Source organism: Notolabrus celidotus, chromosome 17 (assembly GCF_009762535.1).
Source record: "Notolabrus celidotus isolate fNotCel1 chromosome 17, fNotCel1.pri, whole genome shotgun sequence".
Lineage (NCBI taxonomy): Eukaryota > Metazoa > Chordata > Actinopteri > Labriformes > Labridae > Notolabrus > Notolabrus celidotus.
In genome coordinates, this window is record NC_048288.1 from 22,430,845 (window position 1) to 22,453,563 (window position 22,719).

Here is a 22,719-nt window from a genome sequence, read left to right on the forward strand (position 1 = left end):
ATAATAATAATAATAATAATAATAATAATAATAATAATGCATTTTATTTATAGGCGCCTTTCTTGACACTCAAGGTCACCTTACAACATTAAAACAAACAGAGATAAATAACAAACAGTAAATAAAATACAATTTAAAAAGTTTTAAGTGAATGGACAGTGGAGTTGTCGCCAGATGGAGTAAGCCAGTTTAAACAGTTGAGTTTTGAGTTTGAATTTAAAATGTGGGAGAGAGATTATGGAGGTCAGGTGGGAGAGAGTTCAACAGCTGAGGAGCAGAGCGGCTGAAGGCTCTGCTCCCCAGATGTAACTGAAAGTCTCCCTCGACATCCGGAAGTTTTGAATAAACTCTTAACATCGCAGACCCACCACTCCTGACTCCATGTCCGCATCCACATAGACCTTTCAATCGTATTTGCGGCCACAGCTCTGCAAAAAGCAGAAACAAGCAATTTGGCTCTCTTTTTCTTTATACTTGACCTCCTCTGTACCTGGTCCTTCATTCTCCGGCTCCCACTGCTCAAAATTTTTTGGAACAAAGGCGAAAAATGCTGACTTCCTCCTTCATTGTTACTGTTCTTTTGCACATGCGGGCCAGTTCAGAGCCATAAACAGTTCACACTGGAAACCGATACAGGTCACATTATAGACGGTAATGTGAACAGGCAAACAAAAAATCTGATCTGAGCATTAAGCCTTGCAGTGTGAACGTAGCCAAACAGACAGTTGCTGTTGCTGATGACTTATTAACGTCAAAGTTCAATTCTTTGATCATATTTTTTTATAACAAGGCAGAAACAAGTGGCATTGTTTGTTTTTCTCTGACAGAACATCCTACACTTTATATAGTTTACATACAGTGTTCTTCTTTGTTGGTGCTAAAATGGTCAGAAATGTAGAAAATAAGCTTTTGATGTTTCAAATAAATTTTTTATTAAAGGATCATCCAACTTAGGACATTTGATTCAAGCTTATGAAGTTTATATTACCAGTAAATAAACTATGTACGGGTATACAGATTTGATGTACAGGTTTTATCCACTATAAAATTCACTTCAAATAGTTCATGTTTTGGACTCACCTCTCTAAAACAGAGGATCAGGGCCACACTCAGAGAAGAAAAAGAACAAGATTTAGAGAATGAAGTCATAGTAATATGAGAATAACTTTACAAGGATAAAGTCTCAAGAGAATAAAGTCGTAAATTAAGAAGAATAAAGTTGTAAATACGAGAGTTAAATAAAAATCCTTGGAAAATAAAGAAGCGATTTTATGAGAAACAAATCATACTTACAGGCTGTGGTCAAGCTCTATAATCACACATAACATGATGTCAGAAGAGCAGCCAGCTGCCTGCACTAAAATGTGGATGATCTTGTGAAACAGCAGCTGCAGAAGCGTGTTCAGGCTGCCAATCAGACTGCCTGACCTCATTTTGGATAGTTTTTAGCACAGTATCCTGACTATGGAATATGTATGATAATGTATCGCTGATGAGTTAAAGATGAAGTATTCAGTTATTTGTAGAACCCATTCCAAAGTCTAACGTCACAAGATGCAACACATTCCTCACATTCCCCTAACTCTATGACTTTATTCTCATAAAACAACCTTATTATCCTAAATTTGACTTTATTCGCCAAAAATTTACCACTTTATTCTCATAAATTTACACATTTATTCTTGTAAATTTAAACTGTATTCTTGAAATCAGCATTTATTTCCTTTCTTAATGCGTCCGTAATCCTCCATCGTACCTCTCACACTGTCTAACAAAGAGAAAGCAATTTAAACAGTTAAGCACAGTTTTATTTTCACTCATCACAAACACACTTTGTGCTCACACTGTTAGATGAAACTGTAATCTGGATTACCATAAAGTAATCACAACAATCAACTGAAGACTTGAAGCAGCAAAAACTCAAGAAACACTGTGTGCTCTATTCACACAAAGAGAATCACTTTCATAGAAAGAAATCAGTTCATTTTACCAACAGTTGATACAGAGTGGAAAAAAAGCTGGACATGTAGATACTGCAGTATTTATGAGGGAGAAATCTTACAAATCTGACCAAAACATTAGCAGAAATTTGCTGAAATATCATCAAAAGTAGTTTTCTACTTCAATTCTGATTATCTGAATTTTGGAAAACAGACGTACTACCAAGCCCGGCAGTATCCAAAGTTCAGAAAGTGCTTTAAATCTACTGTCTACTAATAATCTTAAAACTTAAAAAAAATCATTTATGTTGTTTTTCTTGACATAAAAGTGCAAAATGTCCTCAAGCTTTAAAACCAAACAAAGTTACATTCACACAACTTAAAAAAGACTGCATTAGACTATGTAAGGCCTTAATTGACAAATATTATTAACTTGAAATTTTCTTTAGAACTCCAAAGTCAGGGAGCAAAGGCAGAGTACAGGCAGTTTATTAGATTCATACTAAACAGTGACCTGTTCTCAAACAGCTGTTGAACCCTTGAGACATGAAAGAGTGCTTCTGCAGCACAAATCTCCTTTCATTGCAACACAAAACTGCCAAAGTGATAAGAACAACTGATGTCTCCAAGGCTTTCAAATACACTTGGAGCTAAAACTCAAAGAGAACTCTACAAGTGCATGATGGGAAAATTCCCTAAATGAGCAGATATGGAGCTTGTCAACAAACCAAACTTACATTAAACTAGAACATATTTCAGACATTATCAAATTCCTCCAGTGGCATTACAACAAGTGATCAGTATTAAACCAGTGCATATGAAGACTGCTCTGAGTTCCTTTGAATTCAAGTACTTCATGAAAACATTCACTTGAGTTTGAGTCACAGCAGCTCCTCTAAACACAGCTCAGCGATGGGCTGCCTCCAGTAACAGAAGGAGCTGAACTCCGGGCAGCTGAAGGTGGCGTTTTGTTGGGAGCTTCGTAAGGGGAAAACATGTTCCACCAGCTCGCTCAGCCGGCTGTATCTGCAAAATAAAAACCAGCAACAGGGAACAATAAACGTTTGTCTCACAGACACAAACAATGACTCCAGTGAGGGCTCAGACTTACGATGTTTTATTGCCTTTGGCTTGCTCGAGGATTAACTCCCCCTTGGGATTGACTGTGAATATCCGACACACGGGCACACCCACTTGCTTATAGGCAAACACGTCCTGAAGCACAGAACAATAAAGAATCATTCTGGGAGAAATGGCATCTAAAAATAAAAAAACTGTTTCTAAGAAAGTGAAGACAAACAGCAACTAAAACATTACTCACATTCGCTCTGTTTCCAAAGGCTGCGTAGAAGGGGAACGTGTTGGGGAAGAAAAGATTCTTGATGTCTGTGAGGCATTCGATCTTGAACTTCTCTGGCTTCTTTTCGATGACCTCTCTGAAAAAAAGATAATCACAAAGGAACAGATAAAAAAAATTAACTTCTAACCTTTCTGAGCTTCAACTATTCTGTAGTATATGAAAGTGCTGCCAAAGTTCAGTGATTTATGGTTTAGATGATGAACAAAGACATGAAACATATCAAGATACTGGTATATATATCTGTTTGATATACATTGCAACTAATTCCAACTGTTAATTTAACATAGGGGTACAAGTCGAGAGAACTATAGAGAACAAGCAAACATAAATCAAATCTGAGTAATAAAAGATGACTTTTTATGTGATCAGAACTGCAATTTTAATGATGACTGACATCGCAGCACTCTTTTTTTGTATAGTTTGTATAAAGGGAATTACATTTGCTTTTTATAAGTACCGAAAAATTATATATAAAAAAAGAGGTACATTGTAATTTAAACAGTATCACAAAAATGATGTCCTCCTGCTCCTTGAGAGTAAACTGTGTGTCATCATCGCTGTGAAAATCACTTATTTTGAAAGATTTAATCTCTTTTAAAGACCCGGCTGCAAATAGCTGATCAGTGTACTGCAAGCGGAGGAACATGTGTGTGTTGAATCTGAAAAATAGTGCATAAAACCATAGACTGTATAATATATGGAGGTAGTATCTGTGACGTCACCCATCTGTTTCTGAAGCGCTTTTTTGAGGCCAATTGGCGGCGGCAGCCAGGCGGGCTTTGAGCCTCCTAGCCAACAGCTACAGTGTTCCCGCCTGTCAATCAAGTCAGCTGTGCCTCTCATTGGTAGACTCTTAATCTCAATATCTTCAAAATTGCTGCATTATGAAAAAATTCACCCCCCGTGTGCCGATCGAGAAATGAGCTATCCAGACTACACTCGTCTTTTGTACCAGGCTGTAAACATGTTTATTTCTGCTGTAAAGATCGTCTGTTTTGAATTGGTGTGTATGTGGTTTCCGGTACTTCTGGAGCCAGCCTCAAGTGGATCCTCAATGAACTGCAGTTTTGAGCACCTCCGCATTGGACTCCTATTTTTAGATCGATGCGGTTGCCGCTTGATTAAAACAGAGAGGCTTTCTAACAGCAAAGTAGAGCATTGAAGTATTACTTAATGTAGCGTACACTTGCACCTTATTATTGACCAGTTCCTCAAACAATCAGCTTTAAAAAAAACTATCTCATAAAGATAACACAGAGGGTTGTTATTTAAGCACATCCCCAACTTTTAGCATTTTAATTCCACTTTGACATAAATCTGAAAATCCACATTCCCCAACATTCATTTTCCCCTTCTGCCTGTAAGTTCTGAAGTTAAAACCAGCCCTATGCTCCTTCAAATCCTTGTATGTCAATCAACATCCATCACTTTGACCCTGTGATGAACTTCATCACTATCTTGTGTTTTCCTTGTAGCTCATGATAAATGCTTCATAGCAGACTTTACCTATGGAAGGCAGAGAAGAGGCTGCTTGGGGAGAGCATGAGGGGTCCCTGAGGCAGGAGGGTCCCTCTGTCGTTCACCCAGTGCAGGTATCCTCGAGTCATGTCTGCCATGCCGATTGCTCGTGCTGAGCAGTACAGGAACTTGTATCCATTCCTGTGGCAGAAAAGAATCTTGTAAATAGATGAGATCTGTTACTTAGTCAACTGTGTGACGTCTTCTGTGGTCCGGTCCTTACTCGTGCACTGAGTGGTAAAGCTTAGCGATGCCTTGATGAGTCCAGTCCTTCCCGAGCTGAGGCAGGATCTGACCAAACACATCTGACCTGTGAGAGGGAATGATTCACATAGTTAAGTTAAGCTAGATTTAGACTTCTAGTCTCTGTCTGCATTACAAAAGAGTGAAACATGATTCAATAATAGACCATAGTGAAGAGGAGCATGTTCAGACTCTCTCGTACTTGGTGATGGTTCCATCGATGTCAGAGATGATGACTTTGTCGTCCCAGTTCCACAGGTAGATTGTTCCCTCGCAGCGACATGTCCCCTGGTACTGAGTGGTTATGCTGAAAGTGACATCATTTGGCCCCTCTCTTAGCTTCAAACTAGCCTGAAAGAGAGGACTTTTTTTAAATCCAGTAGATTTATGGGGAGTGGTCTGATTTATGATGGAAAATCAGAGATATCATGCAAGTTATTCTGAATAGTTTCCTTTTTGCATTATCTCCTTAGGGCCACAGAAAACTTTGAACAACAGACTTTGATGTTAAAAAAATAATGGTGACCTCTTTACTTCAAACAACTGGTGGAAGCATAACAAAAGCCTGTCTTACTATCTGGTCAGACGATAGACGGAGAGACTTCTTGTAAGAGTGACAGGGTGCAGCAGCAGGGTTTTCACTCTGCACATGCTCAGTAGGCTTCTGAGCAGGTGCCACAGCATTCAGCTCTTTGGTCTCGTCATCGCTGGACCACTCTGCTGCTTTCTGTCTGTGGGGAGAAGAATGTTTGAAGTAATTCCAGCAAAAAAAACCAAGATGAGAGCAGAGAGAAAAAAAAAGAGTCATCTTGAGTTTCAGAGAAATCTGTGAGAAAATAAGCACATGTGGAAGGAAATGAGGCGAAAACACAGCAAATTAATGTTAGATAATGTGATTTAAAGGGATACAAAAAAAATCCTGCATAATCATTTGCAGCCTCTAGAGGGCAGCAGAACATCTTCTGTAACTCTGTTCTGCTTCAGTGCAGCTTGTCATTGTTTTCTGACTTCTTATTATGGAAAACTTAATGCTTCCTTAATCACCTCTAACACAAACCAGAATCACCCCGCCTGGAATAAAATATATCACAATGATTAATTTATGAGTCATAAACAGAGAGCACCGCAGGCTAACTGACATGCTTATCCAGCCTCAGTGGGACATGTTTACCCAACAGTGCTTGTGTTGGTGCGTGAGGAAGCTGAAGCTCTGCTGCTGACTCACTGTGTTTCAGGGGCCCGGGGAAGGGCAGGGCTGTCACTGCTCAGAGGCTCCTGGCTCTCTGACTTGGCCTCTGATGACGACTGAGGAAAGGAAGAGAGAGTTTAAGTAATTAGAAATACAAATGGTGCTTTATAAAGGTTCTTTCATAACAAAAAAACTCCTGACATAATGATGCAAAACAGATTAGAGTTCCTCAGGCATTTAGGAAACCTGTGCCTCATTTGAGTAGAATCATTTACAATTCAAAGTGACTCAGTCAGCGTGGGATTCCCACTGACCTTCACTGTACTGTCAACACACAGATGGACGTGTGACTCATAAGACTCAAGTTTGAGTCACACACTCAGTACCTGCTTCACGCTGCTCTTTCTCCAGAACCACCAGCGTCCAGACTTTTTGGGCATTTTCTCCTTCACCCAGGCTTCCTCTGTAGCCTACAATCACATATATAATTCATGAGTAAACATATGATATGTGCAGCTTAAATGAGAGTTTACTATAAACACTTTAGACCAGGAGGATACCTTTGGTAAGTTCTTTTGAAAAGCCTGCATGCTGAGGATTAGTGGCGCTGCCAGGGTCCAGTTGTAATACCTCAAAGAAAAAATGTTTTTTGACTCTGTTACATCTTGCAGAAAAAAAACACTGAATCTTAACTAAAATTGGTGAGTGTACATACATTTCACAAGTAAGATATCCACTGTAATTCTCTTCCTACACATAATGAACATACAGGATATCTGCTGTGAAACTCATTCTAGGAGAAACTCCCATTTCTGATATCTTCAGTCTAGATCAGGGGTTCCCAAAGTTCGGGTCGTGACCCCATGGGGGGTCGCTAGATGTCTTCCACAATGATTTTTTAAAAGTTATCTAAAAATGTTTTTTATTATTATTATTATTATTATTATTATTATTATTATTATTATTATTTAATTTGGGATTTTTTTGTATTTATTAATATTTTATTACTTATATATTATTTGTTAAATTGTGGTGAACAAAGAAATACTGAGATAATGCAATAAAAAAGTTGAATGGCAAAAGTTATTTAAAAACAGTAAATTTCACCCATTTTTATAAAAAAATATGGATGCAAACAGTAGCTAAACTTTGAATAAAACCTTGAAATTGGAAAATGTAATGAGTTTTCTGTCTTTCTTTTTGCCAGATGACTCCTAAGTTTAGGGTTAGTGAACAGTTAATTATCAAAAGCATCAGTAGCAGTGGGTTAATTGATAAAGGCACAGGAAACACAGCCACATGCTCATATAGGTAGGATCATTTTCTGCAAACCAGCTAAAGGAAGCCACATTAAATCACTTTGAGGGACAGTGGGGGTTACGAGTCTTTGGCACCTATATTTTGGGGGATGCGGGCAGAAAAGTTTGAGAACCCCTGGTCTAGATGTAAGTAGTAGTGGTTTAATTTTCAGATACTCAAAGTGACATTATGGATGTCTGGAATCATGTTTGATTAAAATTGCGGCTAATAAAAACTAGATTACATATACTGTATAAGGAATGGGAGTTTCAGGACGATTTGCAAATATCTGAAATGTTCATTCTAGATACGGACAATGTCAATGTGGATATCTTTTACTGAAATTCTTACTCATGATAATATAGTTTTGATGGATGTCTTAAATACAATGACTGATGGGAATGTGTTAAAACAGCTTGCCATTACAGTTACCTGTTTGCAATTCTAACCACCAGGTTGGGGTTGTCGATTATGGCTGGATTCTCTGCAAATTCGTTGTAAGTGATGATGTGCTCCATGAACTTTTCTGTGATGAACAGAACAGAGAAGCCTGGTTACAAGTCATGATAACTATTATCATAAAGATGCAGTATACGTAGAGGTGTGAAGTCAAACTATGACATACATCCTGTTAATTGAAGTCTGAACATGGTTTTAAGTATTTTGTGTATTAAGATAATTAAAGAATGCAATACATGCTTGAAATTTACCCAAATGTTAGAAGAAACACTTTTTTAAGATGTTGCTAGACTTATTAATTTCTGCTAAGAGAGACAGCTGGTTACCTTTAGAGATCTCTGAGTTCTCGCCTACTCCTCCGCACAGCGACAGGGTGACGTCAGGGAGGTCACCAGCAGAGTCAGACAGACACTCTGTGCCGCTGTCTGCTGCTGCGCTGCCAACAGACTGAGGGGACTGTGATCCAGAACTGCGCCCCATCTCCACCCAGTGTTTAGGGACCTGCTCAGACTCACTGACAACGCAGAAACACTGATGTAGTGTGGACAGCAAGCAGAATCTTCTAATAATAAAATCCTGCAGTTCCTTCAGTGTCCACTTGAGACCCACTCCAAAAAAGAGTCATTCCCATTAGGCCCCCTTTTAAAATGCCAAACTTTACAGCAGAATTTATTATGTTTACAGCCTGGTACAAAGATGGTTTTGGTCTCTAAAGCTCTTTTTTCATGTGTTAAAAATGTACAGGGAGAGGTTCATGACCCATCTGCCTTACTTATATTAAGGCTACGAATTTTGTATACATTTGCATAGTTGGGTCATAGCAAGATGGCTGACAGGATGGCCGAAAGGATGGCCCTAACCATAGCTGTTTGTTCAAAAAGCCTCTTCAGAGACTAATGGATGACATTACTGAGTACATCTGTGTTTAGTCTCTAGTCTATGGTCTGGTACAACTATGAGTGCTAATACTAGCTAATGTTAGCTAAATTTACAGTTGTATAGAAGACTTGAGACATTTTATGTGGTTCATCTGTTTTTTCTTTTTTCTTCACTTGTTTCCAAAGTTGCCGGGTTTTACCATAGACTGTATAAATAATGGACGTAGTATCCGTGACGTCACCCATCTGTTCCTGAGCGTTGTTTTGAAGCCAATCGACGGCGGCAGCCATATTGGAAATGCTGAACTCAACCAGGCATAGTGTGAGGTAAAGAGGCAGAGTTTGAGCCTCCTAGCCAACAGCTATGTGTTCCTGTCTGGGAGTCAAGTCAGTCATGTCCTTATTTGGGCAAAAACTCGTAATCTTAATATCTTCTGAACCGCTGCGTTAGAAAAATACCCCCCCCCCCCCGTACGATGTGTGCCGATAGAGAAATTAGATGCGTAGAGCCAAGCCGTTTTTTGAACCAGGCTGTAAACATGTTTATTTCTGCTGTAAAGATCGTCTTTTTTGAATTGCTGTCTATGTGGTTTCCGGTGTTTCTGCAGCCAGCCTCAAGTGGATTCTCGATGAACTGCAGTTTATAACACTTCCACATGGGCTTCATGCTTTGAGACCGGAGGTTGATGCTTGGGTTTTGACCAAAAGTTTGGTTAAGTCAGCATTTTGTAATGGTGAGTACCATCACTGGGCTTCACAGCACCTCCCCAGAAACTGACGGGTGACGTCACTGAGACTTCATCCATGTTTTCTGACAGTGTATGGTGGAAACTGTCCGCCATGTTATTTTATGTTTCAGGTTTTTCTTACACAAACCAATTTTGGCTACATGTCAAAGTAAAGCTTAAACAGAAGTAAACCCATGCATTATTTAATTGATCATAAACTCAGCTGTGTAATTTCATCCTGGTTTGTACCTCTTTGGAAAGTATCGTGCAACAACATCAGGCTCTAGTGCAGTCAGGTCATCCAGGTAAATGTCTTCAGGTCCCTGATGTTGGCTCCTCTTCCTCACACCTAAATGAGAGGAACAGATATCTACTTAGAAATTGCAGACTTCCTTTTTCTCTAACTTGTGCATGTGAATGCAGAAGAGCCCAGACGCAGAATACAGACTCAGGCATACAGCAGTGACCACTTCCTTCCTGTTAAACATGCACTCACAGCACACTTTGAGGAGTCAATTCACACAATGTGGAGTTTAACTGAACACTTTCCCACATTGTTTTAGACACTAAATGAGAAAATTCAAACTGTGACAATCATGCAAATACTTTTAATTCAGAAATAGAGTAATAAGGGGATAAACCTGAACTTTCAAGACAGTTTTTCATAAGGGCTGTATAAATATAACTGGGAAAAAATACGTCATATTAAATAAATGTAAGGAAAAAGCAAGTTTTTTTTCAGGTTGTGCATTTTTTGTTAAGAATTTCAAAATTTTCTCATCCAAGATTTGATTTTCTGTGACTCTTCTCATGTGAGGTTTTCCCATATGACTTTTTAACAACAGTACCATTTCCTTTTCCTTTTTTAATAAAGTAAAACATTCAGTACTCCTCCCAATCTCAAAATGTAGCACACAGTCACATGTGAGGATCCTGCTTTGTTGAGAAAAACATGTAACTACTGTGTGCTCTAGACATGGGGAGCTGTCTGACGTCATATTTTGTATTTCTATGTTGATAGTAGTTATTTTAGAATACCGTCATTCCTTAAAAGCAGAGATAATTACACCCTTTTTTAAACAAGTGATAAAGTTTATTTACTTCGCCTCTTGTTGGGGGAGTCGGTCAGTTTGGATGAGGTTTTTGTGTCGGGGTAAGTTGCAGTCAAGTCTGTGTTCGTGCCTCCACTGGCAGCAGAGCAGCTGTCCCTGCGATTGGGAGGCGATGACTTCCATCTGGTCTTGTGTGCAGTCTTTGTGCTGTGTTCCGAGTCACTGGCATGAAGTTCTGAGGTTATAATCTCGCTCTGACTTAAATCTGAAAGGTTAAGCTTGGTGATGTCTCTGTCAAGAGACGAGGCTCCTGGAGGCTGTGGTTTGTAGCTGCACTGATCGGCTTTGGCGGTCCGAGGCTCTGGTTTCACAATACTACAAATGGGATCTGTGGTTCTCCCTCCCTCTGTGGACTCTTCCTCCATGGCTTCTGTGCTCAAAATAACCCTGAAATGTGTGCTCTCTGAGGGAGTAATGGTCAGCGTTTTTGGCTCGGATTTGTCCTTTTTGTTAACCTGGATGGAAGAAGGAATAGCAAATAAAAAAACTTCAAATAGACCTGCAGGCATTTACAAAACATTGTCCACAGTTTCAACCAATCTGATCCTCACCCTGGTTGATTCTGGAAACTCTCCCCAGCTCCATCTCATGTGGGACTCGGCCCTGAGCATGCTCTCTGCTGGCTTCACCATCAGCTCAGAGTCACTCTTGGGCGACGAGGGATCCGACATCTCCCTGCTGTAAACAAACACAACATTTCCACTATGTCAGCAAAGTGGACCTTGGGGGAGTGATTTGTTGGACTCAGCCTGTTTTGATAAGCAGATTGGAAATTTTGTGTTTTCTGTGTGTTTATAAACAGTGTATGTATTTGCGTACTTGGTGCAGGGGGACCAGTCTCCATCAGAGAAAGGGTAACTGTCCCATTCGAGGGCAGTGAGGGGAGAGTGCTGCCTGTGGTCCATGTTGTCCTTCATCATGGAAAGTGAAGATGTCCTGAGGTCAGAAAACAATCATATAAACAAAAGATCCACAACAAACAAGAGTTCAAATAAAGCTTTTGAACTATTTACCAACCTCCCAGTGAGCATGTTGTGCTCCTCATCTGAACTGAGCTCACACAGCTCCAGCTCTGCTGTTGTTTGCTCCTCTTTGCGTGGCTCGGCTTTGTGCTTCCTCCTGCGTCTCTTCCTCTTCTTGCCAGCTGAGGTGGAGCAGGTTGGAAGGTTTCCAGAGGCCGGCTCTTCTGGACTCACAGGCTGACTGTTCTCTGCTGCTGCTGATCCTCCACATCTGGGCTCTCTGCTCCAAAACATTTCCTCCTCTGTGGGGATCGGTGACGTCACCAGGTGGGCCGGGATGATCTCCTGTTTCCAGGTAAAAAACATGAATACATTTTCAGCCACAGATGTGATTTTAGCTAAATGCATTCTGACACGCTTGTAATGACAATGTTCGCATGCTGCTGCTAGGCGCATTTTAGTTTAACTTGTTAGCAGGCAAAGTATGGCTGACATTAATGACAAAGGCCTTCTTTTTTTTTTCATAAACCAGAGGGTTTAAAGCTCCCGCGAGGAAATTTCTATTAGTGCTGATTTAGGCGCCCCCTGTGAATGAAGTACCTCTTATCTCTGTGGTGATGTTGTCTTTAACAGTCAAATGTTTCATTTATTATGAATATTTTTAGTGGAACTTTTCACTAAAGTCTGTTTTCCCTAGGGGTGGGAATTGATAAGATTTTATCAATGTCAATGCCATTGTCGATTCTGCTGATCAATCCAATTTCTTATCAATTCTCCTAACGATTCCTGAGTATTTTTTTGAGGGGAAAAAAGTAGTTCTACACAGTCTTCCGCAACAAAAGTAACCATTTAATTTTTTCCAAAATTATGTCTGCACAAGACTGAACATGAACATATTCAACTTGAACATACTGAACAATAGGTTGACCTCATTCTCGGCCACGTGGGTCCAGACGAGAAATGCTTTTCCTCCAAGGGACATCGCGGAGCTATTTGACCCGCTCTCGGTGCCTTATTTTCGGCCGTGTGAGTCCGGACGTGGCCCCTCGAGCCTGAGGGAGAGCGTCCCGACTCCGAAAGGGGAAAGGTAGGCGGGGGTTCGCCTCCCTAACACGAACATGTTCACATGCAACCCTTCTCCACTTCGGCTCGACGCGAACCCCAAGCTTCGAGGCCGAGTCGACAAATGCTTCAGCATATTTGAGGTATTTTCACCTAGTTCTGTGTCACAGAGTGTGTGACGTAACGCAACGTACAGCGATGTGACGTGACTTCATGCTGGGAAAGGAATCGTTAAGGAGAATCGATAACATTTGAGGTGTACAATTCTGATGAAATTGATAAATTGGAACCGGTTCTAAGTCAGATCCGGTTTTCGATTCCCACCCCTAGTTTTCACCCATGCTGTAGTCATCTTCCTTGACATCTACCAAGTGGCAGTGATTAAAGGCATAAAAAAATAACTATATAGTAATAATCAAGCTTGTCGCTGATGGTCTTTTTTGCTTTTGTAGCTCATACAGAGGCATCAGTTTAAATTTCAGTCTGTTGCATAATCAGTTAAAAACATCTCACAGGAGCTTTATCTCATTAATAACAATAATCTGAAATAACAAGTTGACAAATGACACTTTACGGTTCATAACTCACATTGTGCTGCTCTGTCTCCTGGACAAAAAAGGCCTCTCCATTGTCTCCGAGCTTCATGTGGAGCTCCACAGGTTCTCCATTGATTTCTATATCAATCTACAAAGTCAAACACATTTCTGTTAAAAACACTGAACAATGCTTTACTTTGTTTGTTCAACACAAGAGCAAACTGTGCCACAGATTTACCTGAAGAATTAGAGTTAAGCCACAGGAAAAAAAAGGGAACAGATTGTGCAAATGCTTGCTATTTTCAGCAACGAGTTTCTATCCATTTATTAAACAGACCGGGTTTTATTCAGAAGTGGGCTGCCTGAGTGGAATTAGGTTGTTGGAAAAAGGTCAACCACGTAAGAAGGCACACAGTGTGTAAAGTGTAAGCACAGTAAGCTTTCTTCCATCCTTACATCAAGAAATCAACCAAGACCACAAACTGTCTGCAAGATCCTGACATTTGATATGCAGTCAAGATCAGCTTACATAGAAGCTGCATTATGACATCAAGAGATGACTTCCTGAACTGTCTGACTCACTGCTAAGCTTGCAAAGATAAGGCTACCCCCCTGAGACGCTTTCTGAATGGGATGAATCTTTACAAGCTTTGAATAAGTGGCTAAATTGAGCTTTACTCAGTGCATCCCACCTTAGTGGTCAGCTGACGACTGCACAGGGTCTAAAAATAGAAATAAAAAGGAGGGTCTGCACTTGTGGGGGGAAGAGCATTGATTGGATGGGATGGTAATGTTCAGGGAGGTACTTAGAAGGAAAGTAGAGAAGCAGATGAAGAGAGATAGAAGATCAAAGTGCAGCTTCCTCATACTCCAGCACAGCACTGACATGAAAACTTAAACTACATCACCCCTTAAAAAAGCCAACAAAATAAGCACCACAAATCCAGAGATGAACTTTGAGTAACACTCACTACTTTCTCCCTGGAGCGCAGCACCCCAAGTTTTCCAAAGCGGACGTGGAAAGGGGAACACTGGAACGTCCCATTAGGCTGACGGACCACGATCACGTCGATGCAGCCCGACAGGGTCGCCTGATTGATCCCCTTATACAACTCTTTCACTGTCACCAGCACCTGGCCCGCCAGCTGCCCGACGTAGTTCATGGTGTCCACCTGTTGGCAAAAAGTCCTTCTTTATCAAGCATATAAAACGAAGGTACACTCAATCTATGTCTTGCTATATAGAGACTAAAAACATACCTAAATTTAAGGATAAAACCTCTCGCTACTCTCTTTTTCAACCCTACTAGGCCACTGTCCTAGAAGTTAAGATCCTGTTATTCAAAATAGTCTGCAAAGGCGATGCTACTTGGTCCCTGAGCACAGCGGCTCTGTCCCATTTTCTTCAAAAGAGTCCTGACTGAGCTGAGAAGCTCTAAATCAGGCTGCTGCAAACCAGGGAAAGACAGTGCCCTGCCTTAGTCTTGAGTCGGTCTCGGTCCCTAAATGTCTCGGACATGTCTTGTTCTCGGTTAATGTGGTCTTGACTACAACATTATGTGACTGTTTTGAGATAGTGATACCTCAAACTAATCATCATTTAGTGCAAATACTATTAAAAATAAAAATACTGACCCCCTCAAAAAATGTGTCTCATGTTCGATTAATAACTCAGCTTTTATTTATCACAGCCACAGGGTAAAGCAATCCTTGTACCACTGTAGTGTCACAGTGACCCAAACTGACCTTGTAACCTTTACTTTCACTCTGGATTTACAAAACTGCAGCGTTTACTGTGTCAGTTCAATATATGTAAGTAAACAGTTGAAAAGATAGTTTCAATAAAAGTGTTACATGTCCAGGAGAGGAGAAGCATCACAGAAATATAAATTGAGATAACTTGTGACTTTTTTGTCTTGTGAATGAGCTTCCCTCATTGAAACTCCACGCTCTACAACGTCTCTCTCTCACTCATTATGAAACGCTTTCTTATAAAAACACACAATTTTAACAACTACATTTAAACTCCACTATACCTCCATTCATTGTTTATCCATGTTTAGATCCACAAGAGCACCTCACTTATTCAAACTCTGATGAAAAAGAAACTAAGTTCAGATATACGCAGCTTAATCCTGATCAGGTGTGCCAGGATTGTTGTCTGTCTCTGTAGAGAACATGGTTTTCAAACTTTACCTCTATGTTACATTATTTCAATAGTTACCAGATTCTTTAATTCAAAGCAACATATGATCAAAAAGTAGATAATCTACGTTTTTAGAATGACATTTTCAACATAAGAAGACAAGATTCACTGCAGGGAAGATTGTTACTGCTCAATCCACTGAAGCAGCAGTCTGTGTTCACCCTGTTTTTAATGCACCTGATTCTTCTTGATTGTACCTCTAGAGCAGCATTGACGCCAGTCCTGCTGGTGTCATTATGTGGTTACTTTATTTAGGATTTAGGACAGTGGACTACACTGACGAAATCAGAGCTGCATACCTGCTGGATGGACTTTGAAACCATTCAGTCTCTAAGACTGGCAGCCTCTTCACTAAAAAAACCTCAATGCCCTTAAAAGCTGGCAGAGGGAAATATGGTCCAGTGCACGGATGACTGGAGCTAAATAGCTATTAAAAAATATCAAATAAACCTCTTACATAACACGGTAAAGGATCACATGATAACTTTTCTGTATGATTGTACACAGACTATTCATGATTATCAATTATAAATCAGGGAACAACTGTGTGTCATCAAATCCTTACTGACTCACATGTGATACTGTGCATATTTATTTAAATGAGTTAAACACTAACATGTACATTTGATTTTTGCATAAACAAATCAGCTCAAGATTAGAGTTAGTGCTGGGATTAGGATGAAATCTGGGTCAGGTTAACCACAGAGGACAGAAGTCAACATTGCACTTTCCAAATATAACATCCTTCACAGTCAGAAACACCTTCTACATGCAAAATAAATAAATAACAGTTTACTTACTCAATCTGTGAATTGAAAGGGGAACTAGCACCCTAACTCACCAGAGTCCAAGGGGACTTCAGGTGCTGGTCATGCCGCTGATCAGGTAACCACCCTGAAGGCTCCATATTACTCCAACTGGACTGAGCTGTGCTGAGCTAAGGCCTCCTATTCCCCCATGTCCTCCTCAGCCAGCCTCCTCCTGCCCTGCACTGAAGCAACCTGTCTAACCCCTCTGACGGAGCACAAGAAAAAGAACCCCGAGCCCGGGCCCTAAAACCCTTACATAACCCCTCTTAGCACCAGCCCCCCATTACCATCAACCTGAACTGTTACAGTTACAACAGAGAAAACAGCATGGTGGAACATTTCATCAACTATAAGTTTGAACAACAGTTAAATTATTTACTCTATAACAATAACAAAGTCCTATAAAAGCTGCAGTTACCATGTTAGTGTTGGCATGCTAGTATGTTTAAGCTATAGTGAGAAAGTATTCAACTGAGGGGCAGCTTAAGCCATCTGGAATTTAGCGAGCTGTTTTTCAGATCATGAGCTGAATTAACTTTGACTAGTTGATGGAGCTACATGAAAAGACCAAGGAGGCCTTAACACATTTTAATTCATCCACTGGAGATCATGGATGATTATGTAGCAGCTTGAGGAGGGTGTACTCAACGGGGAAAACCATGCTCAAAATAACAGCTAACATGCTGATTTTCAGCAGATAAATTGTTTACGATCTTCGCAGTAGTTAAGCTACTAGTAAGGAGTATTCATGAGTAAGAGTATCATGAGTTTTCTGTGGATCAAAAACTTTATAACAGAGTGTCTGCACCATAGACTGTATAATTAATGGACGTAGTATTCGTGACGTCATCCATCTGTTCCTGAGCGCTGTTTTGAAGCCAAGCGTCGGTGGCAGCCATATTGGAAATGTTGAACTCAACTTAAATCTGTCCAGCTAGTGTGAGGTAAAGAGGCGGGCTTTGAGCCTCCTAGCCAATATCTACAATGTTCCCACCTGTCAGTCAAGTCAGTCAAGTCAGTCATGTCCTTAGATGGGCAAAACTTGTAATCTTAATATCTTCTGAACCATCCTGTTAGAAAAAAATTCACTCCCCGTACAGTGTGTGCCAATAGAGAAATTAGCTCTTCAGACTGAAGCTGTCTTTTGAACCAGACTGTAAACATGTTTATTAATGCTGCAATGATTGTCTGTTTTGAATTGGTGTGTATGTGGTTTCCGGTGTTTCAGCAGCCAGCCTCAAGCGGACTCAATGAACTACAGTTTATAACACTTCCGTATGGGCTTCATATTTTGAGACCCGATTGCTGCTTGGTGTGCACCAAGTATTCAAAACTGGCATCTATGCTAGGTAGCAAATTTTAGGCTTGTCTATGAAGTACATGTTGAGATATTACCCCAGATACAATTCTTGATAGTTACATGACAAACAAAGAATACAAAATTAGCACAGTCATGTTGTTTGGATATGATGAAGTCACAACTGAAGCTGAAACCAACTGTAGCTGACAAAGTTTAAAATGTTATAGCTAGCATCCACAACAGTATGACACTCTTCTCAAAAGGGAGTACTAGTATCCTTTATTATGTTAGGTGGGTTTGGGTTTGAACAATTCAAGTTACAATCTCTAATAACAGACAAAAAAATAAGAAAATGCATTCAAGTTTGAAGAACGTAGTGATGGAGATAAAAACATGTGGATTTAAGCTTAAACCTAAAGAAAACAGAGCCTGAAAATATCATCAGTAACAGGGATCATATGTTTTAACACTCATTTTGAACCCACCACAGGCTTTGTGCTTTATTATTAACTCTGAAACTCATATCTTAGTATTGCTGTGTTTCTCTTTAAGCAGGCTTTTTTGAACAAAAAAATATGCACTGGTCGGGGTGACTTGCTGAAAAAAGTTTGAGAACGCCCCTCCTATGACACAAGCTGATAACAGTATCACTGTGTTTACACTCTGACACTATTATCAGCGTCCCCCTGCAAACCACAGCGCATTACAGACTGAATGTGCAATACTCCTGTAAGGGACAAAGCAGAAGTGTCTGGATGAGAGTCATCAGCCATGACAGAAGCACAGCACAACCAGATCTCTCTAGTGAGCTGACTGCACACTGTCTGCACTATCGACGCACACCAAATTTAGTAAAAGCCTCAACTCCCACAGACAGCACTTCACCTACACCCCTCGGCTGCTGCTCTTCAAGCCTGAGTACAAATGAATATGTTTGATGAGAATATGCCATTTTATGAGGGGGGTTTAAAATGTATAAGAGTTATATTTCTGATCAAACACTACCGACAATTCAAACTTGGTATTGGACTTAAAGTACAGTACATACAGACTATTCAATGTGACAAAACTATCTCAACTTCATTTTCTCAAGTGTTTGTTTGCACATTCTCTATTATCTTATGAACTGCTCAACGTCAAGCCAATGTGGACAAGAAGTCAAAGCCTTAGAATCAGATTCATCTGCCAGCTCTCACATCATGTTTGTGCCGCCCCCTTTATATCTTCAGGAGGATTTCCTGATACCATTGCCTATATTGGGCATATCAAAATCCCAGAGCCATAATGTGGGCTACGTTTGAGCAGTGTCCAGGCACTTTTGGAAACAACATTGTGAAACATCCTGAATCCAAGTCACAAGCAAGTGGCAACCTTCGGCTGCAAGAATTGAAGCCAATTTTATAATTTATAGATTAAATTTACACAGTCTATCGTCCCAAGAGTATAAAACTTACTTGACAGGGGTGCATATGGCGAACAAATGTCTACAATCTACAAATTTAATTCTCTAGAGGCAGTCATAGTTGAATGTCAGACTTTTTTATTTTGCCTTGAAGCCACCCACTGTGTAACATTATTCATAGTCTGTTTTGTCAAAGTGTTTATGTTTGGAACATAAAGGGAAGTTAGAGTCTTGAAACGTAAAAACAAAAATATGTAAGATAATAATGATGCAAACTGAAATATATGTCAACTTACTTATGAATTTATAACAAACAGAAAACTGCCTCAGCTTTGGTTCAAGGACAGTACAGTAAAACTGAGTTTAAAACAACAGTCAAGGATGAGGATCTTGAGTTAAGGCTTTTATTAATAACTATTTTTAAAGTCAAGACACAATAAATAAAGAAGTAAACTAAAAGCAGCTTGGAAACTATCACTGGAGGGTGTTGTGCTTCTGTTTTCTTGTATTTACAGTAAGTGGCTGAGCTTCTCTTTCATTCACATGCACTACACTGTAAAGACACACTAATAGTTAAAGCCCATAAGCTTCACATCAGATGAGTAATGTAGCTGCCTCTGTGGATATAATATAAGGTTTCATATAAGTCCCAACGTGTTAGTCATTTTTTGTGCTACATTACAAAGCTGCCCCAGTGCACTGACAAACAATCTCAGCAGAACCAGTTCTCATCCAGGATACTCTGAGAAACCCTTAAGAAGGTGTTAATCCTGCAAACAAGATTAGGCCTAGTACAAATCTAGCTTTCACTGTCCCCGCACGTTTGTCCCTCTCACTACGCCTGAATGTCCAACGTGATTCTGAGTCAACCACAGTTATTGAACAATATTGTGAAACTGACTCTGCAGATTTCTTTTTTTTGAATCACCAGTTCCTGAAAATCAAATCCTCCAATGTCTATGACTCAGCTGGCTGTGAGTTGACAATACAACTTGAGGTGTAACTTACAAGTATTTAGGCTAATCTTTGGATAAATCAGACCAGTACTCAACATTATCTAACATACAGTTGTGTAATGTGTTAGAAGCACCAAATGATGATGTCAAGAGCTGGAATCAGACCATGTCACGTACTTATATACATGGTTTTTTTTTCCTATCAATAATTTACACATAATGTTCTAGTATGTCTAGGTGAAATGGCGTCTTGAATATGTATATTATCACCTGGAATATTTAAACTTTTGCTGTTTATTCACCCACATTGCTTCAAGCATTACAGTGTTATATTGACCTTAATAAAGGCAAATATTTAATGTCATTTCACAGTTCAGATACAGGGCACTAATATAATAACTCCTTGACAAAGACCCTTGCTATTTGGTAAAACATTTCATAAAACGACATATTCACAGTTAATAATGTCAGAGGAAGACATCTATCTCAGAGAGTTATATGACAAATAGATATTCCTAAAAATGTAAAAAAAGAAAATTGGGGGGTTCTTTTTTCCCTCCTCTCTCCTCATCTGTCTTCTCTCTCTTCACAAGTGTAGAAATATGTCCTTCCATGTTTTTGTAATGTTTGTACTTGTTAGTATGTCTGTATCGACTACATGCATATACACTAATTGGTGAATTACACTTTTTTTATTCACCATATACACTAATTGGTGAATAAAAAAGTTTTAAACAATAAAAAAAAAAAAGAATAGAAAATAAAAGAACAAAAAAAATTTAATTAAAAATAAAATTAAATAAAAATGTAGTCAAATCTGTGCATAAGCCCCTGAAATTGACCTCAACTCAACTCAACTTTATTTATAAAGCACTTTTCATACATAAAAACATGCAGCCCAAAGTGCTTCACAGAATAACAGAGAGACAGAAAACAACAGCAATGTTAAAATTATGAAAGGCATGATTATAAATAAAATACTTAAAAATAAAATCAATACAGTGAAATTAATAAGATAAGTAATAGTGTAAAGAAAGGTAAAAAAAAAAAATAAGGCAGCTTTAACAAGATCAGATAAATACAAGAAATAGATAGATAAATAAATAATACAATAAGATAATAAAATAAGATAAATTAATAATACAAATAATAAAAAATAATAATGCAGTCCAGGGTTAAAAATTAATTAATTACTCCAAATTAAAGGCTCTATTAAAAAGGTAAGTCTATAGTTTAAGTTAGAGAGTTCCATATCTTAGGGACGCCATCAGGTAAGAGTTGGGTAATTTAAAATGGCTTTAATACCAAGCAAAAACACGCACGTACTGACGTATATATTCCGTTTATATGTGAAAAACAATGTTACAACACTTTAAAAAAAATCAGAGTCAGAACAGGACTCACAACCCGCTACATGAGGCGTCCGAAGATTTCCAAGACACCTCTGTACCTTCTCTGTACAGCACAGAGGAGCGATATTAAACTATCTTTATACTCCCTGAGACTCATTTCGTCATTCTAAAACAGAAACATGATAATAAAGAGGAGTATAGCAACAAATATTCTCCTACCTGCCAGAGAAGAGAGGCTCGCCCGCAGGCAGTCGCACCTTCCTTCACTTCCTCCGCCGGGACTTTGTTGAATCCTCTTTCTCTTTCTCTCTCTGCTGAGCTGAAGCCGACCACGTGACCCTGCAGCGCCGGGGCTGCACGTGATTACAGCACAGGAGGATGTGTGATGATGATGATAGGGTCATTGAGTGAGTTTGATTATTAGGGGTTCATGAGAGGGTTAACTCAACTGTGCATACAAACCACTAAAAGGAGGACAACGTTTTTCAATAAAGTAATTCAAAAATAATTAATTATTTTTATCGTTTGGCAGCTTTATTCTTCAACAACGATCCAATTCAGAGGGAAATGAAGTCTTACTTTACTAGCTTCTTTATTTATTACCTCAAAGTAGCAAAATCTGGCTGATTAAACACAATACTAAAGAACCAAAGCTGCAGTTCGTTTAATGGCCACTTGAGGCTGTCTTCTGCTAGTATCGTTTTAAAGTGCTCAACTTGACAGGTGAATTAACTTCAGATTTTGGTCTCTTCTTGATTATGTACCCTTTATAACAACTGTATGGGGCTTATTTTATGAAGAATAAAAATATTTATATCATAAAGAATACATTTTGCATAATAAAGGGAGTTGCCATGTTGACAGGATTGAGCTTTGGACAAGCGGCAACCTCCGGTCTAAAAATATGAGTCCAATTTGGAAGTGCTGAAAACTGCAGTTCATTGAGGATCTGCTTGAGGCTGGCTCCAGAAGTACAGGAAACCACATACACACCAATTTAAAAAAGACGATCTTTACAGCAGAAATAAACATGTTTACAGCCTGGTACAAAAGACGAGTGTCGTCTGGATAGCTCATTTCTCAATCGGCACACTGTACGGGAGGGGAAGTTTTTTCTAACGTGGCAATTTCGAAGATATTTAGATTACAAGTCTTCCAATGAGAGGCACAGCTGACTTGAGTCACAGGCGGGAACACTGTAGCTGTTGGCTAGGAGACTCAAAGCCCGCCTCTTTACATCACACTTGCTCGTCAGAAGCAATATGGCTGCCACCGCCGATTGGCCTAAAAACAGCGCTCCAGAGAAAGATGTGTGACGACACGGATACGTTGTCCATATTTTATACAGTCTATGGCTTTGGAGCTGGTAGCTATCTGCTAGCTGTTACCGAGCTATTTTATTCACTGGT

The 22,719-nt window shown here is 39.5% G+C and overlaps 1 protein-coding gene across 2 annotated transcripts; it reads right to left on the reverse strand.

Moving 5' to 3' along the window:
- Positions 1–1,786: 1,786 nt before the first annotated feature.
- On the reverse strand, positions 1,787–21,655 carry LOC117829369 (phosphatidate phosphatase LPIN2-like). Of its 2 annotated transcripts, none has more exons than XM_034707006.1 (20): positions 21,530–21,655; positions 14,258–14,458; positions 13,339–13,434; positions 11,744–12,033; positions 11,546–11,662; positions 11,278–11,404; positions 10,716–11,181; positions 9,864–9,963; positions 8,335–8,522; positions 7,982–8,075; positions 6,811–6,880; positions 6,637–6,720; positions 6,287–6,366; positions 5,636–5,792; positions 5,264–5,412; positions 5,042–5,128; positions 4,807–4,959; positions 3,262–3,376; positions 3,052–3,155; positions 1,787–2,966 (listed from the first exon to the last, which is right to left on the reverse strand). In XM_034707006.1, exons 2-20 carry the CDS (start codon positions 14,447–14,449, stop codon positions 2,822–2,824), a joined length of 2,814 nt encoding a protein of 937 aa, XP_034562897.1. In that variant the 5' UTR covers positions 14,450–14,458; positions 21,530–21,655; the 3' UTR covers positions 1,787–2,821. The 2 variants fall into 2 exon arrangements, with proteins under 2 accessions (XP_034562897.1, XP_034562896.1); XM_034707005.1 differs by lacking the exon at positions 21,530–21,655 and adding an exon at positions 15,032–15,060 and having other exon boundaries at positions 2,822–2,966.
- Positions 21,656–22,719: the final 1,064 nt, after the last annotated feature.

Bases quoted from the DNA above. Each gene is read 5' to 3' on its own strand.
- LOC117829369 (XM_034707006.1), bottom strand. From the start codon at position 14,449: ATGAACTACGTCGGGCAGCTGGCGGGCCAGGTGCTGGTGACAGTGAAA. The intron at 11,405-11,545 runs GTACGCAAATAC...GTTTGTTTACAG, and splicing joins GACTGGTCCCCCTGCACCAA to CAGGGAGATGTCGGATCCCT. The intron at 3,377-4,806 runs GTAAAGTCTGCT...TCTTTTTTTCAG, and splicing joins CTCTTCTCTGCCTTCCATAG to AGAGGTCATCGAAAAGAAGC.